Genomic DNA, 22827 nt, shown 5'->3' with positions numbered 1-22827 from the left:
GTCTCATGGTCAATAATAGGGTCCATTTGTGAATTGTTTTCATCTGTTTGTCTGCTCTCACACCACTTGTCTCAACTAAATTGTCAGGTATCTTAAGCAGTGTCAAGGTTCCTTCCGCACTCTGAACTCTAGGGTACAGATGTGGGGATCTGCATGAAAACCCCCCTAAGCTTATTTTTACCAGCTTAGGTTAAAACTTCCCCAAAGTACAAACCATTACCTTTTGCCCTTGGACTTTATTGCTGCCACCACCAAGCGTCTAACAAATATATAACAGGGAAAGAGCCTGCTTGGAAATGTCTTCCCCCCAAAATCCTTCCCAAACCCTACACCCCCTTTCCTGGGGAAGGCTTGATAAAAATCCTCACCAATTTGCATAGGTGAACACGGACCCAAACCCTTGGATCTTAAGAACAATGAAGAAGCAATCATGTTCTTAAAAGAAGAATTTTAATTGAAGAAAAAGTAAAAGAATCACCTCTGTAAAATCAGGATGGTAAATACTTTATAGGGTAATCAGATTCAAAACACAGAGAATCCCTCTAGGCTAAACCTTAAGTTACAAAAAGACACAAAAACAGGAATTTACATTCCATTCAGCACAGCTTATTTTATCAGCCATTTAAACAAAACAGAATCTAACGCATATCTAGCTAGATTACGTACTAAGTTCTAAGACTCCATTCCTTTTCTGTTCCTGGCAAAACAACAACACAGACAGAGAGAGAGTCTTTGTTTCTCCCCCCGTCCAGCTTTTGAAAGTATCTTGTTTCCTCATTGGTCATTTTGGTCAGGTGCCAGCGAGGTTATCCTAGCTTCTTAACCCTTTACAGGTGAAAGGGTTTTTCCTCTGGCCAGGAGGGATTTTAAAGGTGTTTACCCTTCCCTTTATATTTATGACAAGCAGATTCTTACAATTCATTTGTAAGATTTTGCCTTTATCTACGTTCTCTGAGTATAAGACAGGTGACTCTTCTGTGATCCCTGTAGCTTTGACTGGCCAGTGCCCATCTTGCCAAATTCTCACCAAGTCTTTGTTTATTAACTGTGGAAGAGGTCTTGCTGTTTTATTGTAATATTTGTCTGATTGTACTTTTCCTGTCTTTTCCTCACTATCACAGATTCCTTAGTTATCCTTTTGTTTTTGTCCTATATCTGGTAATTGAATATTTATACATCTGTTGTCGAGGGGCTCAGCAGGTGACTTTCCACATTGCAGCAGTGTAGCTCAATATTGAGTAGTACTAAATATGAATCTTCTCTTATATCCATTTTTTTTTGGACAAGTTCTAAGTTCTTCACTATAGTACTCTATATTCAGCTAATCCATATCTGGGACTATATGTCTCCTTATGAAAGTCATATATTTTAACAAAGTCCAGGAATTCTCTATTCTTGAACTGTAGTCCATTGTCAGTTGTTACTGTTTGTGGAATTCTATGATGTGCAAATACAGATTTAACTGTTACTGCTCTGGTATCTTCAAGTGTGACTACCTCTGGGAAATTGGTAAAGAAGTCCATCAGAACCAGGTATTATCTCTCCCCATGCTGGCCAAATCACTTCCATCCTTGTCCTGTGGAATTACAAATTGTTTGTGTGGTTTCATTGATTCTTTCTGCCAGGAATCTCTGAACTTCTGACATGTTCCAGCCCTGTTCACTAGTTCTTTGATCTCTGTCTTCATCTGTGGCCATCTCTCTTGCTCTGATTTTTTATTTAGTCATTCAGGAGTGCCTTTCATGAACTCATTCCAATATTTTCCTTCTCATCAGGAAACAAAGATCTGTTCCCTTCAAGAACACTCTGGAGATCACTGGTAAATTATTGTTTACAGTTGGGATATTGAGATGGAGTGTTGATTTTTTTCCTCCTTTACTTATTGCTAGTATCACAGCTTGCAGCATCTCATCTTTATCTGTTTCTATCTCTCATTCAGCCCCTATGGCTGAGTATATAGCATGATACTTTTATCATGTTCACAAGTATGTTTACTGCTTGTTCCAGATCATAAGGCTCTGTATTGGCAAGTGGATTACATGCTCTTGAGAGCGTGTCTGCCATTACTAAGTGGTGCCTAGTAGACATCGGTTATTTTCAAAAGTAGTTGCTGTATCATTGGTGGTGCTTCTCCAAGTGCCTTTTTGTGCACTGCAAGCAGCAGTTTGTGATAAGTTTTGGTTTTGAAGCTACAATCATAGAGAAAGTAATGAAATGTTGTACATCCGTATGCCAGACCCAGTTTCTCTTTTTCAATTTGTGCACATACATCTTTCTGTGGCTGTCATAGCCCTAGATGCATATGATACTGGCAACCAATATGTTCCATGTAACAGTACTGCTCACAGCCCTCCTTTCAAAGAATCTGGGGAGAGTCTGATGTCTTTCAGTGAGCCAAAAAATTGGAGCACTAGAGTGGATGTCAGAATGTGCTTTAAATCCTTGATCTCCTTCATGCTCTGGCATCCATGCCCATTCAGTGCGTTTGTGCAGGAAATGTCTTAGGTGAATTGTGCAAGCTGTATAGCTAAGTATGAATTTGCTGATGTAATTCAACGTGCCTAGCAGCCTTTTAAATCCCTTTGTATCCTTGGGTCTTAGCATTCAGTACTGCCTGAATCTTTGATTCATTGAGCAAGATTTTTTTTTAGGTCAGTCTCTCTCCCAACTATGTTATTTCTGTTGTTTGAAATTGACATTGGTCTTACTCAATTTAAGGTTATTAGCTCTTGCAATCTCCAGTACTCTTCTCAATCATTCCTAATGTTCAGTGGGAGTGCTGCCCCAAATTATGTCATTAGTGTACACTTTTGCTCCCACTAGACCCTCTAACATCTGGCTCATTGTACAGTCAAATACTTCTGAAGCTAAACATATTCAGAAAGGCAGTCTTAGGAAGCTGTATCTTCCAAATGGTATTTTGAAACTGCCAATTTTGGAGCTATTAGTGTCCAAGGGGATCAACCAAAATCCTGCCACTGTATCTAATTTGCTGAAAAATTTGGCTCCAGCCATTTCAGACATGAGTTCACTTCTTGTAGGCAAGTGGAAGTGTTTCTTTTTATGTTTTTGGTCAGCTCTTTAGGATCCATACACAGCAGTGGTCTCCCTCCTTTTTTCTCTACATTTACTAGGAGTGAACCCAACCTGTTGGTTCTTCTATTCTCCTAATGATAACATTTGCTGTCATGTTTTCCAGCTCTTCTAGCTCCTTTCTTAAGACTTGTAGAGCTTTTCATTTAGCCTGTACTCCAGATTCTTATCTTCTCTTAACCATATCTTGTATATTACTGGAAGTACCCATTTTCTGTGACTACAGCTTCATACGTCTGGTTCTTTGTCTTTCTCTCTTTCTGTATGGCATGCATCCTCTTAATGAGACTAAGCACCTCACATGTATGTAGGACCAAGAGGTCTTGCTTGCCTCTGCATACCACCACAAACTCTTTATCACTTTCCCATTGCATTTAAGTGTCAGTGTGTACTATCCCAACACTGGAACTGTTCCTCTTGTATAGTCTTTCAGACACATTTGATTCTTCCACTTTTTTGTGCTCCTTGCATCTCTCTATTTCAGTATCTGTAATTAATTTACTTGTCTCCCCAGAGTCTATCTTGTATGTCATATAAGTGCCATTTGTGCACATTTTAATTAGCTAATCTTTTGAGTTTTCAGCCTCCTCTGTTATTGAGCTTAGGAACAGCTCTTCCTCTTCACTTGTGGAATCCCTTCCTCCACTTAATACCTATATTTCCTTGCCATCTCTGCACATTTTAATGTAATGGTTTGGTTTATTACAGTCTCTACATACTTGCCCAGGTGATAGGCATTTCCTATATTCATGCTGGTTGCTACATCACTGGGATCATTTCCAGCTTTCCATGTTTCTGTCTTTGAACAATTTAATTTCTGTGAACTTTTTGTTTGCTACTTTAGCTATAGTAATCACAGTCATGACCTCTGTGCATTTCTCTCAGCTTTTTATTGGAGTTTCTCTTTGTTCTGCTGCTTGGCGCATACGTATTGCCCTTTCTAGTGTCAGACTCATACTCCCGAGTAACCATTCACACGCTTTTTAATTTTTACATGCCAGGACAATCTGGTCTTCAGTGAAAGAGTCTTTAAATATTCCATATTCAGAGGACTGATTTTTAATTTTAAATCGGTGACAAACTTCCCCTTCATTCTGTGTTCTGAACATCTGTCCCTCATAAATAACCTTTTTACTAAGGACACAAAGATCCCCAACCATTTCCATTATTTCTGCAAAGCTTCCTCCTTCCTCTCCCCACCACATTGTATACATCTAGGGCTTCTGTGCCTGCCACCATTAAGGGCAGAGCATCTTTTCCTCATCCTCCTCCAGTTTATTTGCCCCCGTGGTTTTCATATACCATTCAAATTGGTGTTTGAAAGGTTTCCAGGCACATTCAACATTTTTCCACGATTCTCAGGACAGTTAGGGGAGTTACTTGCAGTTGCACAGGCTCTGTGGTAGCCATTACAATGTTAACTTTCTCAATGTGGCTTCCAGCACTCTGTGCCTTCTATTGCTGGTCCCATATAGTATCATACTGATGAGCAGAGACCTGTGTCAACATAAAGTTGTTATAACAAACAGGAACTATGTACAGACACAAGGTAAAAAGACTTTCTGCTGCTCTGTGTAGCTGCAGCCTGTGACTGCCCTGTTTGGGCTGCTGTGTTTCATTCTGCCCCAGCAGTAAATGTGACTCAGGGACCCAAAGACTGCATCTAGAGTATACAGGAAATGTGGTGTCTTTATGTTTCCTGGAGGACTTACTGTATTGCCCAGGTTCCCTCAATCACTTCTCCCTTATAGGCCCCCATGGAGTCCAGCCCTCCACACCTGAATCGGCAGAGGAAGCTGCTCTACCAATGGCAGGGTAGGGGCCTGGCCTGCACAGATTGCTCCTGTCCATACTTTGCCCCTAGGCTCCTACATCAGTTAATTCCTTTGCTGCAGTGTAACAGGTGTGTGGCTGGCGAGGCCACTGCTACCAAGCTCAGTTGCTGAGAGGAAAAAAGCAGCTCTACTATGAAGCACCTGCTATGAGACTCTGCCCGACAAGCGGATAGCATTTCACAAGCAGCACAGTGCAGCTCTAGTGGTCAGTGGGGGAACTGCAGGTAGCTGAGGCAATAGTCCTAAAATAGAGAGCACTGCAGCCACCAAAAATGGAACCAGTTCATGACACTCGTGATAGTTTACTCAGTAGTGAAAACTCAGCATTATGTAGAGCAGGGGAAGTCAGTAGGTAGACCACGATCCAAATCCATACCTCCAGATGCTTTTGAATGGACTGCAAAAAAATTATTTACTTATCATGATTGTTATTTCAGTGTGAAAAATGTTTCTCTGAAGTCTGGACCTTGACTATACCTTGACCAAGAAATCTGGACCTTGACAAAAAATAAATAACTACCCCTAAAAGTAATTAACTACTAGGGGCTTCTTGCAACTTCTCAACTACTCCTACAGCAATGAAAGGTCAATCAAAATGGTGTCCAAAGAATGTGAAGAAAAGGAGAGAGAGAGAAAAATGGGGGCAGAGGGAGGGAGGTTGGAAGAGTTATGTCCCTTGACTGTTGGTATATAGCAGTAGAGGACCAGATTCTGATCTTATTTACACTGAGATAAATCCAGATTCACTCCATTTCCATCACTGAAGTTTCTCCAGGTTTACACCAATATAACTGAGAGCAGCATTCAGTCCTATTTTGTGTCATTAAATGCAAATTATATGAAATTTGAAATATGAAATTATGAAAATCTCGAAAACAGAAAACTTTTTCTGAATATAAGTGATTTAACTTCAGTTCCCAACCCTGAACATGAAACTTTTCAATTTCTATTCACATGCCACCATTCCTCCTCTCACCCCACACAGTTTTGCTTAGAGTTTTTGGATTTAAAACCATGTGAGCTGAAAGTTTCACATGGTGTTGATCGAAAACCATCGAACAGTCCAGTGTCATTTGAACTACAGGATCCTTTCAGTTAAAACATTTTGCATTTGTAATGAAGCCTGAATCCAGACCTGGACTTTGATTTTTATATAATATTAATCATTTTCATTTAAAGTGTTTCAGTAAATATTTCATAATTGGTGAACATGCTGGGCAAAATTCATTGATGTGAATGCCATACGGGAATAAAAAAGGAAAAATGTGTCCCCCTGAGTCTTTTGTTAACATTCTAGAGATTGTTCAAAACCAATATTACAAATCTTAATATTAGATCTACATAAATACATCTGCTTTCATGCAATTTTAGGTGACTTCACCAGCACTAAATGCTCAAGTGTTTTCTTGAGTGAGGTCTTTAAATGGATTTGAGCTAACAATTGGCATAGTTACCCATAGCAAAGTTACAATTACTCTTCTGAAGTACATTTCCCACAATGCTATTAACTTTTGTATTAGAGGAGATGGTTGCAATTCCACAAGCTTCTCATGTTAAAATGCTGCTGTGACCTAGCACCAACAAAGCAAATGTACCTTTCTTTCATTTTGAATCAGACAAGTTAAAATTCCTGCTTAGAGTTCGGATAGAAATATAAGATGAAATTTTAATGGCACATGAAACTAAAGCTGGCAGGATACTGGGAAAGATCCATCTGTGTGCATGTACATGTGATCTTTTGGTGCAAGTGATGATAGTGTCCATAAAGAATGTGTGCAGGTGATCTGCAAATGAAATTTTGCAAATTTGCCTTTATACACTTATCACTGCAGAGCTGGCAGGATCCCAAATACGAGAGTTTAATTTCACAAAGAAGTATCCTCACTACAGATGACTACCGCAATGCTTACATGAGTGAACAGAAATATTGTAATTACATGTATAAAGTGAAAAGCATAGTGATGTATTCAATATATAATTATAACTTTAATGACACCTTAGAAATGCTGTACATTCACAGTACTATCAAGTCTATTACTATCACTTTATAATAAAGCAATATGCTAAAAATATTGACTAATATATGGTATTGCTTCAGACAATAATTACTGAGCAATATTGTACTGCTCAGATACTGGCAAGCATTATTGTTGAAGGTGTAACATTAATGCTTATGAAAGACTGGCTGCCTCAGGGCTTTGCTAATGACCTCCAAGCTAAAGGCTTGGAGGTCACCAGCATAATTCAACCCAACCCAGTAGAGCTTAAACACAATTCCCATTTAAGGGATGGTTGCTGGCCCCCCCTCACAAACTTGCCACCATACTTTGCACTAATTGGCAGACAGCAGAAAAGACAAGAACTGCTTGGATCATGGAGACTGAACTACTCCTGTTACTGCTAAAGGAAGTTCCCCAGCAGTCAGGATTGAGGCATGCTAGCAAGGAAACTTGCCCTGCTGCTGTCCTGTAGATAAACAAAGCATTTGATTATCCAGAGCTGTCAAGCAGGATAATCTAGCAGGAAATCTAGACAATTTATTTAAGCCAGAGTTTACGGTTATCAAATTTGTTATAAAAACTGCAAAAAGAGCCCACAGGGCTTAATTCTGCCAAGATATACACTTCCTGTATTTCCATGGGCTTTAGCAGGATGGCACAGGGTGTCAGTCAGGTAAAAGTTTGGTCCAGAGTGTCATTGCCATTTGAGAGAGGACAATGTTAGATTTTCTATTGTTTAAAATGTTTCTCTTGTTGCCTACATAAAAGTGGGAGAAGGAGTCAGATTACTTCACTGCTAAAGTGATGCTTGTGTAGGATTGGAAAGCAACTACTTTCCTGACAGAAACAATGGTGTAGGAGGAAGTGGGGGAGGGTACAGGTTTGTTAATAATATCAGCTAATATGAGCTGTGATACCCAGAAAGAAAGAAACTATTTATATCTACTGCATTTGTGCCTGTGCTCATCAGTCACCAACTAAAGTAGTAAAATGCCCCACCCATGCAGTCAACAAGAGAGGACATTTGAACAACCACAGGGGAGGGATGCAGTGACCACGGGGGCGGGGGGGGGAAGGGGCAGAAGGTCTGTCCCCCTCCCTTGAGTCTGCTCCTTTCCCATTGGAAATGGGGGGATGGGCTTACAAATTGGCTTTTGTGGAGCACCTTCCTTGCCTATTTAAGCTACCTGGGCTTTATAAAAGCCCCTTTTTCTGGTGAGCTACCCCACTCTTCCTTTAATATCATGTTGATGCTGTGTTACTCAGGATTCTGTGGGTCTGATCGATTGCCCATTTTGGGATCAGGAAGGAATTTTTCCCATTGCACAAAATTGGCAGGAGGTCTGATTTTCCCCCCCTTCTTCTAGCCATTATGGAGGCACTGTTAGGTTACAACGTTAAAATGTTTAACATTAGGGTAAGTAAAATTGTTTCAGCTCATTGCAACTTGCAGCCAGTGTTCAGTGTGGATAAGGATGAAAGGGGCCAGCTCCCAGATGGCTCTACCCCAATTTATTGATTGTATGGTGAGAGTCCTGACAACCACACTAGACTCAGTTAAATGCCTGATATATGTGATTAGGGTGTGGGGGACATAGCACTCCTCAACAGTGTTAAATAAAGTTGTAGCCTGCCACTTAAAGTCCAACCCATTTATCTGTCATTCATTCACCTGTGTGTCCTGATCAAAATAAGCCTTATGCTGAAAGAACTGGACAATAATTTTAATTGCAGGGGAAATTCTTTAGAGGAACAAAATATCTGGCTAAAAATCATTTTATCATCATGACAGTGGTACAACATGGCCAATGACAAATTATCTTGAATCCTTTGAAAGGCAAAAGGATGCAAATAAAAATACCTTTGAAAAGCTGCCTCTTATTTCAGTAATTTAGAGTTGGAATTAGTACAACCAATTAACCAAAAGAAAATATTGTGCCTAGTATGCTTGTGCTTTATCAAAGGCTTGTAAAAAGCTAGACATTATATTTGATAAACTAATGAATTTTTTATAAATCACCAAGTTCCACTGAGACAGTCAACATTCTGGCGTTTACCATACTGCGAGAAGGTAGTACTGTGTACCTCAGCGTAGTGAATCAGAAGTTAACAGACCTTATAAAGGCTTGAGCACTATAAATCTTGCCCATGCTGTTGCATGGATGGGGTAGTTGGGCCAAGTAATCCACTAAATGTGCAGTCGCCCTCATACAACCAATGAAACTGCTGAATGCAAATTAGCAGTAGAGTATTGGGTGGTGATTGGTTGAGTTACCTCTGATAGCATAATGGCCTAGGACTGTTGGCATGTCACAGATACATGCCTTACTGTTGCAAGGCTGTAATTAGAAAAGTCAAAATAGCTGAGAACTTAAAAATTGGATGGTAACAGACTGAATTTTTGAACCTAGTGATATTCTATTTTTTAAAAAAGAGAGCTTTCAGCCCGCTTGTAGCTGTTTCTATCACTTCACACAACTCAGAGGCATCCTAGACTTCAGAGTTCCTTATTAGATAGGACTTAATATACTCACACTGATTGCATCAACCTAGTCACAGGTTAGCAAATAGTACTTAGCTAGTCAACCAATTTTGTTTCATCTACTGAAGAAATATGCACAAACAAGGAATTTGTTATTGCATGTATAGGTTTTATTGTAATGGTTCGGCTGATGTCCTAACATGGTCTCTCTCACACACTGCAAGTACAGTTTTGCTATAGGGGTAGAAGGAAGGACAATAGGACTGACGGTATCTATCAGCCATAGTACACCACAAAAACCAGGGCACAGGAGCTCTAGGGATTACAGCAGCCTTCAGGTATTAGAGGTGGCCACAGAGTGGTTCCACTGTCCTTCCACAGAAATCATCCCTCCTGGCTTTCTCCCTGCCTCAACACTTGAGAAACTTCCTCGACATGGATTTTTCTGTGCTATGCAAAGGGGGCAGGATTGGCCCCTATGCACAAGTAGCAAGTGAGAACTGAAGGGGTCCTGCCAACTTTTTCAGTTATGAAAATTAGGAACTATAGAAGAGTGTTATTTAGTAATCCACAGAGAAAAACAAATCAATGCCGGCAGTTGAATTCTGCTCTTTGTTTACACAAAAACATACTACCTTTTTAAAGAATTTACACCTCATGCTCACACTGTGTAATTACTAGCTCAGAACAGTGAGCACTTGTTTGTCCTTCATGAAACACTAGTAAAATGGATAACCTTTTTTATACAGTTTGATTTTTGATATCTGAAAATGAGACTGCTTCATTAATAGTTTTGAGAGAGGATAACTACTGAATGTTCTTTGACTGCCATGCAAGTTAAACCAATACAAATCTGATCCCAGCTTGAGAGGGCTACTGAGGCAAGTTGACATTCAGCATTGGTTAATGTAGTCTATAACAGATTATTTATTTTCCACCATTGCTTCTTTTATGTATACTTTCCACTGTGAATTTTTAACCTCCCCTCCAACTTCCCTTCACTCACCAACATTTAGGGCTAAATTCCACTACCAATATTCACACGGAGGAACACCTTACTCCACAAATAACTGCATTGATTTCTCATTGTACCCTCTGTGGGGAGAGTAAAGTAAGTAGACAAACATGTTTTACTTGCAATAAATATTAATTAAGAATTAAATAATGACTTTTTTACGAGTCCTGCCTAAAGTCTCGCAAAGATTCACAATCTCCCTCCCAATTTTCTTCTGCTCCAGATCTATACATAGCATAGTGAACATCCCCACAGCAAGCTGGCACAGCTGCACTGGCCAGTGAACTGGGGGCACAGAGCCCAGGTTCCTCCCATTTTCTGCTCACTCAAACTCATATGCATGGATGGGGGGGGGGGGCATGACAACCCCCAAAGAGGTCTCTCTCTCCATACACACAGCTCCCCACAGTATGGGCAGAGGAGTAAGATCATGCCTTATGCCTCTATATTTCCCTACACAGGCATGCAGAATGGACCACAATCTGTCCCTAGGGGCTCAGTTTCAGATTCAGAGTAAGAAAAAGGCTGGTGCTACACCTAGGAAGGAGTAAAAACCACAGTCCTGCTTCCACCCTGACATTTTTTGGAAGGGAAGACGTCACCCACAAAGGTACTAGCAAGGAGCTGCCTTTGTTTTCAGGGTTGTTTGCAGCCACTGTGCAAAAGATGGAGACTTTTTTCACTCTCCTCCATTTCTGCACTTGCTGGGCACTGGCCCTAAACTAGCAGTAATATTAAAATGGATGAAGATTAGTACTACACCCATACTGCTCCAACCTTATGCTTAATGACATGGATGTATGGTTGATTTTGTCATAGAAGGCTTTTACACACATGCTGGGAATCATATAAATGTAGGGCTGGAAGGGACCTTAAAAAGTCGTGAAGTCCAGGCCCTTCTGCTGAGGCAGGATCAAGTAAATGTAGACCAACCCTAATAGATGCATGTCCAACCTGTTCTCAAAAACCTCAAATCATCGGGATTCTACAATCTCCCTTGGAAGCCTATCCAGAGTTTAAGATTTTCCTAATATCTAATCTAAATCTCCCTTGCTGCAGATTAATCCCATTACTTTTTGCCCTACCTTCAGTGGACATGGAGAACAATGGTTCACAATCCTCTTTATAACAGCACTTAACATATATGAAGACTTTTCAGGTCCCCCATCAGTCTTCTTTTCTCAAAACTAAACATTCCCAGATTTTGTTAACTTCTCTGCAGAGAGGTTAGATTTTCTAAACTTTTTCTCATTTTTGTTGCTCTCCTCTGGACTCTTTCCAATTTGTCCACATCTTTTTTGAAGTACGGTGCCCACAACTGGACACAGTACTCCAGCTGATGCCTTACCAGTGCCAAGTAGAGCAGGACAATTACCTCCTGTGTCTTACATACAATGCTTCTTTTAATACACCCCAGAATGATGTTTGACTTTTTCACAACTGCATCACATTGTTGAGTCATTCAATTTGTCATCCACTATTATTCCCACATCCTCATTATCAATACTACTAGCCCATTATTGCCCATTTTGTAGTTGTGTATTTGATTTTTTCCTTCCCAAGTGAAATACTTTGCACTTATCTTTATTCCATTTCACCTTTTTGATTTCTGACCAATTCTCCAATTCATCAGGATAATTTTGAATTCTAATCCTGCCAGCAAAAGTGCTTTGAATGCCTCCCAGTTTGGCACCTGCAAGTCTAAAATATAATCTCCACTCTATTAGCCAAGTCACTAATGAAAATATTAACTAGTACCAGATCCAGGACTGACCCCCGTGGGACCTCACTAGAGACACAATCCCAGTTTGACATGAACATGGTCTTTGAGAATGATCTTTCACCCAGTTATGCACCCAGTTTATAGTAATTTCATGGAGACTGCATTTCCCTAGTTTACCTATGAGAATGTCCCATGGGACTATGTCAAAAGCCTTACTAAAATCAAAAAGATATATCATGTCTACTGCTTCCCCCGATCCACAAGGCCAGTAACCCTGTCAAAGAAGGAAATTAATTTGTTTTGACATAATTTATTCTTAACAAACCATGTTGGCTCTTTCTTATGACCTTATCATCTTCCAGGTGCTTACAAAGTGATGGAATAAATTATTAAACAAATATCTTTCCAGATATGTAGGTTAGATTGACTGGTCTCTAAGTCCCCGCCTCCTCTTTGTTCCCCCTTTTTAAGATAAGTACTACATTTGCCCTTCTCCAGTCCTCTAGTACTTCAACTGTCCTCTATGAGTTCCTGAAATAATTACTAATGGTTCCGAGATTGCTTCAGCTAGTTCCTTAAGTACCCCAAGACAAAATGTCATCAGGCCTTGCCAACTTGAATACATCTAACTTATCTAAATATTCTTTAACCTGTTCTTTTCCTATTTTGTCTTGTGTGTCTTCCCCCTTGTTTCTTAATATAATTGTGTTGAGCATCTGGTCACCACTAACCTTTTTAGTGAACACTGAAGCAAAATAGGCATTAAACACTTTAACCTTGATGTCATCAGTTATTAGCTCTCCTTCCCTGCTAAGTAGAGGACCTACGCTTTCCTTTATCATCCAATTAGTTCTATCCTCCAGCTGATCTTGTATTTCAATATACTGTTTTTGTCTGGAAATTTGATCAGGATAGATAAGTAGGTCCTGACAGAATAGTTCAAGTGCACACTTATCTCTATGGTAGCTTCTGATGATCAAGGAGAAAGACACTGGTGATCAAGGCCTAGACCCTCAAAAGTCGTTAAGCACCAGGCTGACACTGAGGATTTGGGCCCAATTTTTAGTAGTCTGTGGGTCAGATTTATCCACTATTACTCACATTGAGTAGCACCTTACTCCACAAGTGTTTCTAATGATAACAACAGAGCTAATCGTGGAGTCAGATGTGTAAGTGTTGGAGAATTAGGTCCTTTTGCATCTATCACCTTTAATTATATAAACACGACGCTTAACACCATTACCAGATACCATAAAACCAAACCTCAAAAACTGTGCTTAAAACATGCTTTCAAATAAATTAAGTGTCAAATCCTTGGAAATGCTGAGCACCTGCAATAGGACTTCAGAGGTATCTATCCCTGACAGTATAGTTTCCACAGAGGTGATGATCTGAGACTACCCAAATATGCAGTTTATAAAGATAGGTACATGGAAACATAACATTGAATGATATTCTGATAAATCAATGTTTTACTGAACATTCCTAAGACATTTCCTACTTATAATTTTTTAACATAATTTATCTAGGAATTTGGACAGCTGTTCAGATGTTATAAAATAAATCTCTCCAAATTTGAAGCTATGTCAATGTGTCTTAATGATATTATCAAACATAAGCCTACAACTTTGCCATTTAAGTGATCTAATAAAAAATTAAGTAGCTGGGGATTTTTCTTATTCCCTCAGTTAATTCCCTTTCGAAGGTTAACTTCCCTTCCTTTCTTAGTAAAATGCATAAAAATGTGCTATATTAAAAAGACATACAATTCAACTCAACGTGTAAAGGCTATCAGAATGAGCTGGTTACCAATACTTTATTGCTTCCTGAGACCATTTTTGTACTTTACCCTTGTCATTCAGCTGGAGACTGTTTAATCCCAGAATCAAACTAAAAATATTGCAGTTTTGTAAAGAATGACAGTCCCCAACTTTAAATTGTGTCTTTTGTTATATTAGTAACTGCTTCCCTTTATACCAATGTCACATGAAAGAGATGGTGTGGAATTCAAGTCAAGCATTAAATCCTTTGATGACTTTAACCTTCAGAAAGTTGTGATGTGTAGTGGTTAGAGCAGTAGCCTGACAATGCTGTGTTTTCCATATCTGCAATGTACATTGCTTTTGTGCACCTGACAACATTGTCTTTGATTTTATTTAAAAAGTCCTTGCAATAATATATTATTGAAGAAAATTAAGAACATCATGTTACGACCAATGGTGGATTAAGGCATAAGCAGTATGGTCCATGCCTATGAAGTCAACTTTTGAAGTCACATGAGATTACAATCTTAGATTTCATTTAAATAAAATATTTCTAGCCTTTATGGTTGTGAATAAGAGCCCAACTATACCTGCTACAGCAATTTCTGCCAGGTTGTGCAGACGGCCCAGAATAACTGGAAAGATTTAAACAGCTCCATGCATCTCAACTCTGACAGCTGTTGCTTTTAGGGTGCCCTCCAATAACACAATATGGTCATTGTGTAGTGAAGGTAAGTCTTCCTGCTGCCATTATGTCATGATGATGATGCCTTCTCCTAGTCTGTCAATCATAAGTAATTATATTATGACCCCCATTATCATAGTTCTGTATTTATCCTCATACCAACCCTGTAAGACAAGGAAATGCTACTATCCCCATTTCACAGGTGGAGAACTGAGACACAGAAAGATGAAATAACATACCCAGGAAATATGTAGCAGAATAGGGATCTGAACCAGGATCTCCAAAAGCCAAGATCAGTGCCCTAATCACTGACATATCCTTCATCTCATGGGTCAGAGTCCTCTATGTGGGTGGATGCGGAGTCTTCTTTCTCTGGGAAACAACCCAGCCGGCCAGAAGACAGGAAGAGGGAGATGGAGAATGTTGTGCCTACAAAAGATGAGAAGGGGCAGATCCCACACAACACCAGCAAATTACTTTTATGTGCTATAGCCCAAGCAGGGGTTGAACTGCACTATGGGGTGGAGTTTGAGGTGAGGTCTATCTTCAGCCCTCCATTGCCTTAATGTATCCCTAGTTATGATTGTTTCCAGTTGTCCTGAAATGTATCTTTGCTATTAACTATTGTATAACTACTAATCATTACAAGTAAGGTTTGTGTTATGCAGGAGGTCAGGCTAGATTACCACAATGGTCCCTTCTAGCCTTGGAATCTATTAAGCAAGGTATCATGCTGGCATTCATGGACATAAATCATTTGTCATCTATTGAAGGTTAGGGGATTACACAGCTAAGTGATAAAATAAAAGCTAAAGCCCATATCCTTAATAAAGCTTTGCCTGCTTTGTCTTTCACTTAGGATTACCGAGTGAATATCTTTCTCCGTCAGAATTGGAATGATCCACGCCTTGCATATAGCGAATATCCAGATGACTCTTTGGATTTAGATCCATCTATGTTGGATTCTATTTGGAAACCTGATTTGTTCTTTGCTAATGAAAAAGGTGCCAACTTTCATGAAGTTACGACAGACAACAAGTTGTTACGAATTTTCAAAAATGGAAATGTTCTTTATTCTATCAGGTGAGTCTCTGATAATGGAATCTTTTTTTAAAAAAAAATACTTTTAACAGGCAGGGACACTTGGAACCGAATATCTGCCATTGTTATTTAATTGTGCAATTAAATTATACAGTGAAGTCAATGTGAGTTTTGAGTGCTGAATTGGTATTACAATAGCACCCACAGGCCTCGACAGAGAACAGGGCCTCATTATACTGGGCTCTTTACTTACACATAGTAAGAGATCACCTCTGCCTGAAGAGCTTATGATCTAAATAGACAAAATAACTTACGGAAAAAAATAAAGAATTATTATTCCCATTTTACAGGTGAGGAACTGAATCACAGAGAGATTATGTGTCTTCCCAAGGGCACACAGGAAGTTTTTGGCAGAGCCAGTGAGAAAATGCAGACCTCCTGAGCATTAATATTTGGGCAGGACTATAAATTGGTTCAAGTTCTAGCCTTCATTCTAAATATTTTTCCATGATCACAAATGTTTAGGAGACCAGAGATGACGCTTTTCACATAGTCCTATCCCCCCAAGCATTTCCTCCTTCCTTCACTTAATTGTTGTAGCTGCTCTTAAAGGTGGAAACTAGGAACAGTTTAATATATCAGTAGCCACATAGTACTCAAAGAGCTGCTCACATATTACTGGGAGGGGGAAGCATCTTGGAGACAGAAGTATTAACTTTTTTTTTTTTTTTTTTTTACATTTTGTGAAACTTTTGAGAAGTTGTACCTACCTAACACGTAATAAAATGAATATTGACAAAATCAAGTTACTCTGATGATTACCGCCTTGCTTCTCTTCTCCTCTTTCCCACTTCTGCTCTGGCATTACTGTAGCAGCCAGTATTCTCCTAAACACTTACATCCAGAACCTCAAAAGGTATCTAGGCACCTAACATTGATTTCAGTCCTTAACACTAGAGATGACTGCCTTGTACCATTTGAAAGTTAGGCGTTGAAGCTTTCATAAGGTGTATGTAATTGGTTTTTAGCTCTAAACACTTCTCAAGGTATCACCCATTACTTGTAGAAACTGAGGTGTGTGTGGGGGGGGGGAGAGCTAATAGTAATCAAAAAGGTGTGATTTCAGTGTCCCATGTGGTATTTCACAAATTAGAACTAGAAGTCAATAATAAAGCATTTCAGGAGTGAAGTTCTAGGACCTGATTTTCCTTTGCATTACATTCCAGTTTTACACTAATCTCCACTTTACAGTTTCCTGTGTCCTAAAAAATCCAATCTACTTGACAGATTTATTTGTAAAATACATCTATCACCATTGCCATAAGAAACAGCAATTCAATTTTACAATGACAGCCAAAATTTTGATCAACTGCACTTTAACTCGTTTTTCAGCATTCCCCTCTGTTTTATGATAGTACATTTTGGAGCAAAATGTACTCTTTTCATTTGGTGTTTCACCTTGCAGGCTTTTAGGGTATTGCATTCTACTGTGGGGCCTTTTGGTCTGATAAAGAGAGGAGTCTGCATATAAACTGATATATTAGAAGTCTGGACAAAATGCTGTTCTTGTGTTTGGGTTCACAACGGGGGGAAGAGTGCTCAGGAAGTCCCCCTCCTTCCAATGTTTACAGGGCAGCAGTTTGTCTTGATTAGCAGGTGGGATCCCTGGCAAATTTTTCCAACAGCATTTCTATGTCTCAAGGAGGCCTGGTTGGCCAGTGTGTGGAAATAGTCAGGACCCCTGTTCTCTTGCATGCACTCGGCCATTGACAGCTGACTGTCGGGGGCACAAAGTACTCCCATTTTGGAGCACAAGTAAGGAGCACTGCTGCATGAACCGTCTCCATATTCTCTAATTCATGCTGACATGCACTGGCAAGATGGCTCTTGGAATCTGTTCAGACACTATCATTCTGAACCATCTTGATTCCCCCTCCTAATTTCATATGGCACAGATTGGCAAGGGCAAGAGTTGGATTAAAGGCCCAGAGTTGGATTTAAGGCTCAAATCCAAGCCCCACTGAAGTGTCTGAAAGTTTTGCTAATGACTTCAATGGGATTTGGTCTGTCTTGTCTAGATGAGGTAGAATGGAGTAGTCTGAATGCACATTGAAAAGAATGTGATACATTACTGTACTAAAGGTATAAAACCAAACATTCATTGTGCTGAGAGAAACTCCAATTAGTTCATAGAATTCTTATGGTGCCAGGGTAATTCCAGTGATTACTCTACCATAATTTAATTGTCAAAAAATTTCAACAGGACCAACAGACCCAGTCAATAAAAAAAGACTCAAAATTGTATAATCAACATGTAGATGAGTATTCATCTGAATTTAAGTTAGTTTTGCATTTGTTGAATATAGACAAGGTAATTCTGAAATAGCTGTCATTCAAAAGAGAACGTTGACAACCTTTAAAGTGCTGAGTTTTCTTTTTCCACCAAACGTAATTGCAAGTGAATAACATATGTAGACCAGAAGTGAATGATGAATGTAGTCAGATATATACGTTAGTAACCATGAAAGAGCCACTTTTCAATTTAGACTTTGTTTTAAATTAGAATTTACATTTAGACTTGTTTTTTTTTGGAAAAGTAAAGACAAGGGGTCAGATTATCAGTCAGCCGCCATAATGGGGACCTTCCGTAACAGGGCAGTTGTGGTTTCCCCTTCTGTAGGGGATCCCTGCCTACAGAGGACCCCAAAGTGCTGTAAAGCTGGCATACCTGGCTCCATGCACACAGTGCACCAAAAGTGGGAAGGGACATGGGCAAAACATTCTGTGTACTAATGATCCATGGCCAATGGAACAATACCTCATGCCCTCCAACTCTAACTTGCTCTTGAGGCCAAAATGGATTGACCCCAGAGTTCTGGGGGAGGGGCACAAAGGTGCTGAAAAGTCTTATTCACACTGCATCTAGCCTTCTGCAGGCTGACCTGTTGAATTTGACAGCAAGCTGTTCATCTCAAACATCAGCCACTACCATCATTGTCAGGTAATGCTGCCAGTGTCCTCCTGCCTTAAAACTTGCAGACCTTGCATCTACATTTGCCCTCCGACAGATGTTTCCATGAGAGGTCATTGTGTGATAATCTACTTGCTACATTTACATACCTTTTCTGGTTGTATCGGTAGCTACAGAGATTTACTTTTGCTAGCATCTTTCTCTGATCAGTTGCAGGGATGTGATTGTAAAACAAAGTAGTCACAGTGAAAGGTCATTTGCATCACTTTCTCCCTGCAAGCCTTTTCTAAGTGCTGGCATGGAGCCTAAATAAATAATGTATGGCTAAAAGTAAACGTGTATAATTAAAAACACAAGTGTTCAGCAATAGATAATAAAACCTTTTCAGCATGCTATTTCTGCAGAAATTGGTATTTAGGTCTTTTTATAGTCCATATGTTCAAGCAGAAGCAAACTTCATATGAAGTCAATGGGACTTTTGGGAGGAAAAGGAATCCAGGGATCACATCCATTGTCTATATTCTCAGGTCTGTTCTATACTTAAAACTTAGATCAATATAGCTATGGCACAGAGGGGTGTCAAAAATCCACAGGCCTGAGTACTATGGCTATGCTGACCTAACTCCCAGGGTAGATGAGGCTAGGTCAATGGAAGAATGCTTCTGTCCATCTAACATTGTTCAGGGCAGTAGAGTTCCTTCAGCTACAGAAAAACCCTTATTTTGCTACAGTCTGTGTCTGTACTACAAGCTTACAGTGACAGCTACAGCACTGTAGGTGTACTGCTGTAGCACCTATAGCGTAGACATCGCATCGCTCTGGTATAGTTACCATGCATCTGGGATAAGAGAGTTTAGTAATACACTTTGTGTAAGGGTCAAGAAGAAATCCTGTAAGAAATCCTCTTAATTGACACTATTACATTTTCTCTTAATTGAATGTCACCACTGAGTGGATCCAAACGAAGTTAAAAAATGTTGATTACATTTAGTTCTAATTCAAGGTACTGTGACAAAGTTCCTGCTCTACCTTGGTGGGTCTTGTGCTTATTGGCAGATTTGCTCACCTTGGAGCTTCACGGCAACCCTCAGCTTGGCCGTTTTTCTGAATTCACAGTCCAGGTCGACTCCTCCTGTGTCTGACCAGGAGCTGGGAGGATTTGGGAGGAACCTGGGCCCGCCCTCTACTCCGGGTTCCAGCCCAGGGCCCTGTGGAATGCAGCTGTCTAATGTGCCTCCTGGAACACCTGTGCGACAGCTACAACTCCCTGGGCTACTTCCCCATGGCCTCCTCCCAACACCTTCTTTATCCTCACCATAGGACCTTCCTCCTGGTGTCTGATAATGCTTGTACACCTCAGTCCTCCAACAGTCCATGGTCTCACTCTCAGCTCCTAGTGCCTCTTGCTTCCAGCTCCTCACACACACACCACAAACTGAAGTGAGCTCCTTTTTAAAACCCAGGTGCCCTATTAGCCTGCCTTAATTGATTCTAGCAGCTTCTTGATTGGCTGCAGGTGTTCTAATCAGCCTGTCTTAATTGTCTCCAGAAGGTTCCTGATTGTTCCGGAACCTCCCCTGTTACCTTACCCAGGGAAAAGGGACCTACTTAGCCTGGGGCTAATATATCTGCCTGCTATTACTCTCCTATAGCCATCGGGCCCAGCACTGTCACAGTACTGTAATACTAAACTTTAATTTAGCAATTATGTCTAATCAGCAGAATAACACAGAGCTCTCTTACAATCAGCACTGTCCACTTTATAACAGCACCACTATTTATGTATTTATTTATTATGAGTAATTTCCGCTGGATTACATATAGTATCATTACTCGTAGAATCAATCAGAATACTTTATACTCACATTTTGATCACTGAATTTAATATTTCTGTATTAGTATCTTCATAGCAATTTATAACTGATAAATTAGTCTTGGATCATAAAAAGCTGCCTATTAGTCTGTGGAATAGTACCCCAAAGAAAGAGGTGAAAACCTAATTCCTGGAAACACTGCTAATTAGATTGGATAAAGTCAGATTTACAGCATTGTTTCTCAATGGGGTCTGCAGACCACTGGGGGTCCACAGGCCCTACTGATCCCAGCACCTCTTGCACGCCAGGGAGTAGCTGTTCTGTGGCATGCAGGAGGCACTGGGAAGGAGGGGAAGGAATCAAGTCTGGGGCTGCCAGTCCTGCTGATCAACTCCTACAGCCCCCTCCCAGTGCCTCCTGCATGCCAGGTAACAGCTGTTCAGCGGCATGCAGGAAGGGCTGGGAGGGCGGGGGAGGACCGGAGATGGGGTGTGTTTGGGGCAGGTGTGGAGCAGGGGTGGAGTGGGGGCAGGGCCTGGGGCTGAGTGAGGAACTTGGGGGACTATGAACAATTTTAAATCAAAATGTCGTCCTTGGGTTGCTAAAGTTTGAGAACCGCTAATTTACAGTATTCTGGGGGGGAAAGAAATCCTGCATTAGCAAGAAAGGCCTACATTACCAAATAAGCCTTTACCATTTCTTGCTTAGGCCCCCAAGTCAGCAAAACATTTAAGCACATATTTAACTTTAAACATATGCTTAAGTTCTGTTTAAATCAACTGAAGTCATTGGGCCTGATTCCCATTTACCCTAAGGCATCTTTACACTATGCATTACATTTTGTGGCCTTTTTATACTGCCAGAGTGGTGTAAAGGGGTTGTACTGCAAAGCAGCAGCAACTCATTGACTTCCATGGGACTTGAAAACATGCTTAAGTCCTTTGCTGAATTGGGCTTCATATGATAGGGCTATATTGTACCTTATAGCACTGCCCCATGCAGAAGGTGGTGAGGGACTGCACCACCTCAGTGGAAACAGCAGGTCCAGTTTGCCTCCAGAGTTTCCCAACACACCAGGGTAGAATGACCAGAAGATGCTGCCCTTGCTACCTTCTGTGGCTGACTAGCTCTATTAGCCAGTGTGAGTTTGAGGGGTGGAATGAGACTCAACCTTTCTGTGCCCCTTTTGGGATGATCTGTGTCTCAAGAGATGCTATTAGGGAAGAGTCCCTCTGCATATTTTTGACTGACTCCTGCATAGGAGGAGCATATGGAAGGAAGGGTCCTTGTAAGGCTGCTACTCACCCACCCAAAGACTAGCCAAAATCTGATCCATACTATATAATTTTCAACAGTATGCTGTCAAAGAAACTACACAAAAACTGAAAGGCCAATAAAATATCTCCATGATATGAGTCACAGTAGGAACTATGAAAGCAAGACTGTTTTCTTTCTCTGTGCATCTCTTCTTTCTTATCCCTAACAAGTATCACACTAAATATAAATTATGGTATTATTTTCATATTTAAAAATAAGTTTAGTGCCTATAGAACTGCAACATGGTTTACTAGAAATATTATGCCACAAAATGCAAGTGGTTTGTGCAGTTTAAAATCACAGGTGCATTCCTTTGGTATAATACTGACACCCGAAACATCACCTTTAACACGTTCATGTTGGGAATTTAACTGTATTGCCTTTTAAGATACAAATGCTTATATTACTCTGGCAGCATGAGTTGCACCTCTCATCTGTTATGTAATTCCTGTAGGGGAGAGCGACTTGGTAAATTGTATGCCAAGGATATGAAATACTGTAATATCTTTTACTTTTATAGTAATATAAAAAAATGTCAACGCATTTCTGTGGAATACCCACTGAGTTTGAGAATATGGTTGTAATAAATAATATTTTAGATTAGTTTTATGTTTTGACTCTCCTTTTCTTTTTAAATCACAAATGCAAAGCAGGATTCTTACAAGAGAGTCAGAATGGTTCAATTGTTTTCATAGTTGTTAGAGTGTTTCTTACAAATACATTGAGTTATTTTCAACTACCACTAACCACAGGTGTGTTAACATTTTTGTTCTATGTCCCCCTATGGTATTAGAGGTATATTTTTAATAATGGTTTTGAATTCTTTCAGATTGACTTTAATACTGTCCTGTCCAATGGATCTCAAAAATTTCCCAATGGATGTGCAAACATGTATAATGCAGCTGGAAAGTTGTAAGTGTGAACACAGTATTCTACAAATAACTGTATAAAGATGACAGTACATGCTGGGATAGAAAAGGTGGTAATATAGAGAATTCTGCCTTTTCAAAATAAGCATGTTTTGTTAATGTTCTGTACAATTATGGCCTTCCCATACAATATACAGCACTGCTTGAATCCAAAAAACT

The 22827-nt window shown here is 40.0% G+C and overlaps 1 protein-coding gene across 2 annotated transcripts in view; it reads left to right on the top strand.

Annotated features, from left to right (window-relative positions):
- The window catches only part of GLRA3 (glycine receptor alpha 3), a 132707-nt gene that overhangs the window by 57623 nt on the left and 52257 nt on the right, over positions 1-22827 (top strand). For both annotated transcript variants that reach the window (XM_043546009.1, XM_027829306.3), the window contains exons 4-5: positions 15456-15679; positions 22569-22651. In XM_043546009.1, the coding sequence (XP_043401944.1) occupies positions 15456-15679; positions 22569-22651 (307 nt within the window). The remainder of the gene's footprint in view (positions 1-15455; positions 15680-22568; positions 22652-22827) is intronic.

The sequence above is a fragment of the Chelonia mydas genome, chromosome 4 (assembly GCF_015237465.2).
Source record: "Chelonia mydas isolate rCheMyd1 chromosome 4, rCheMyd1.pri.v2, whole genome shotgun sequence".
NCBI classification, from domain to species: Eukaryota; Metazoa; Chordata; order Testudines; family Cheloniidae; genus Chelonia; species Chelonia mydas.
Note: the sequence above shows the minus strand (reverse complement) of the source record. Positions and strands in the feature narration are given on the sequence as shown.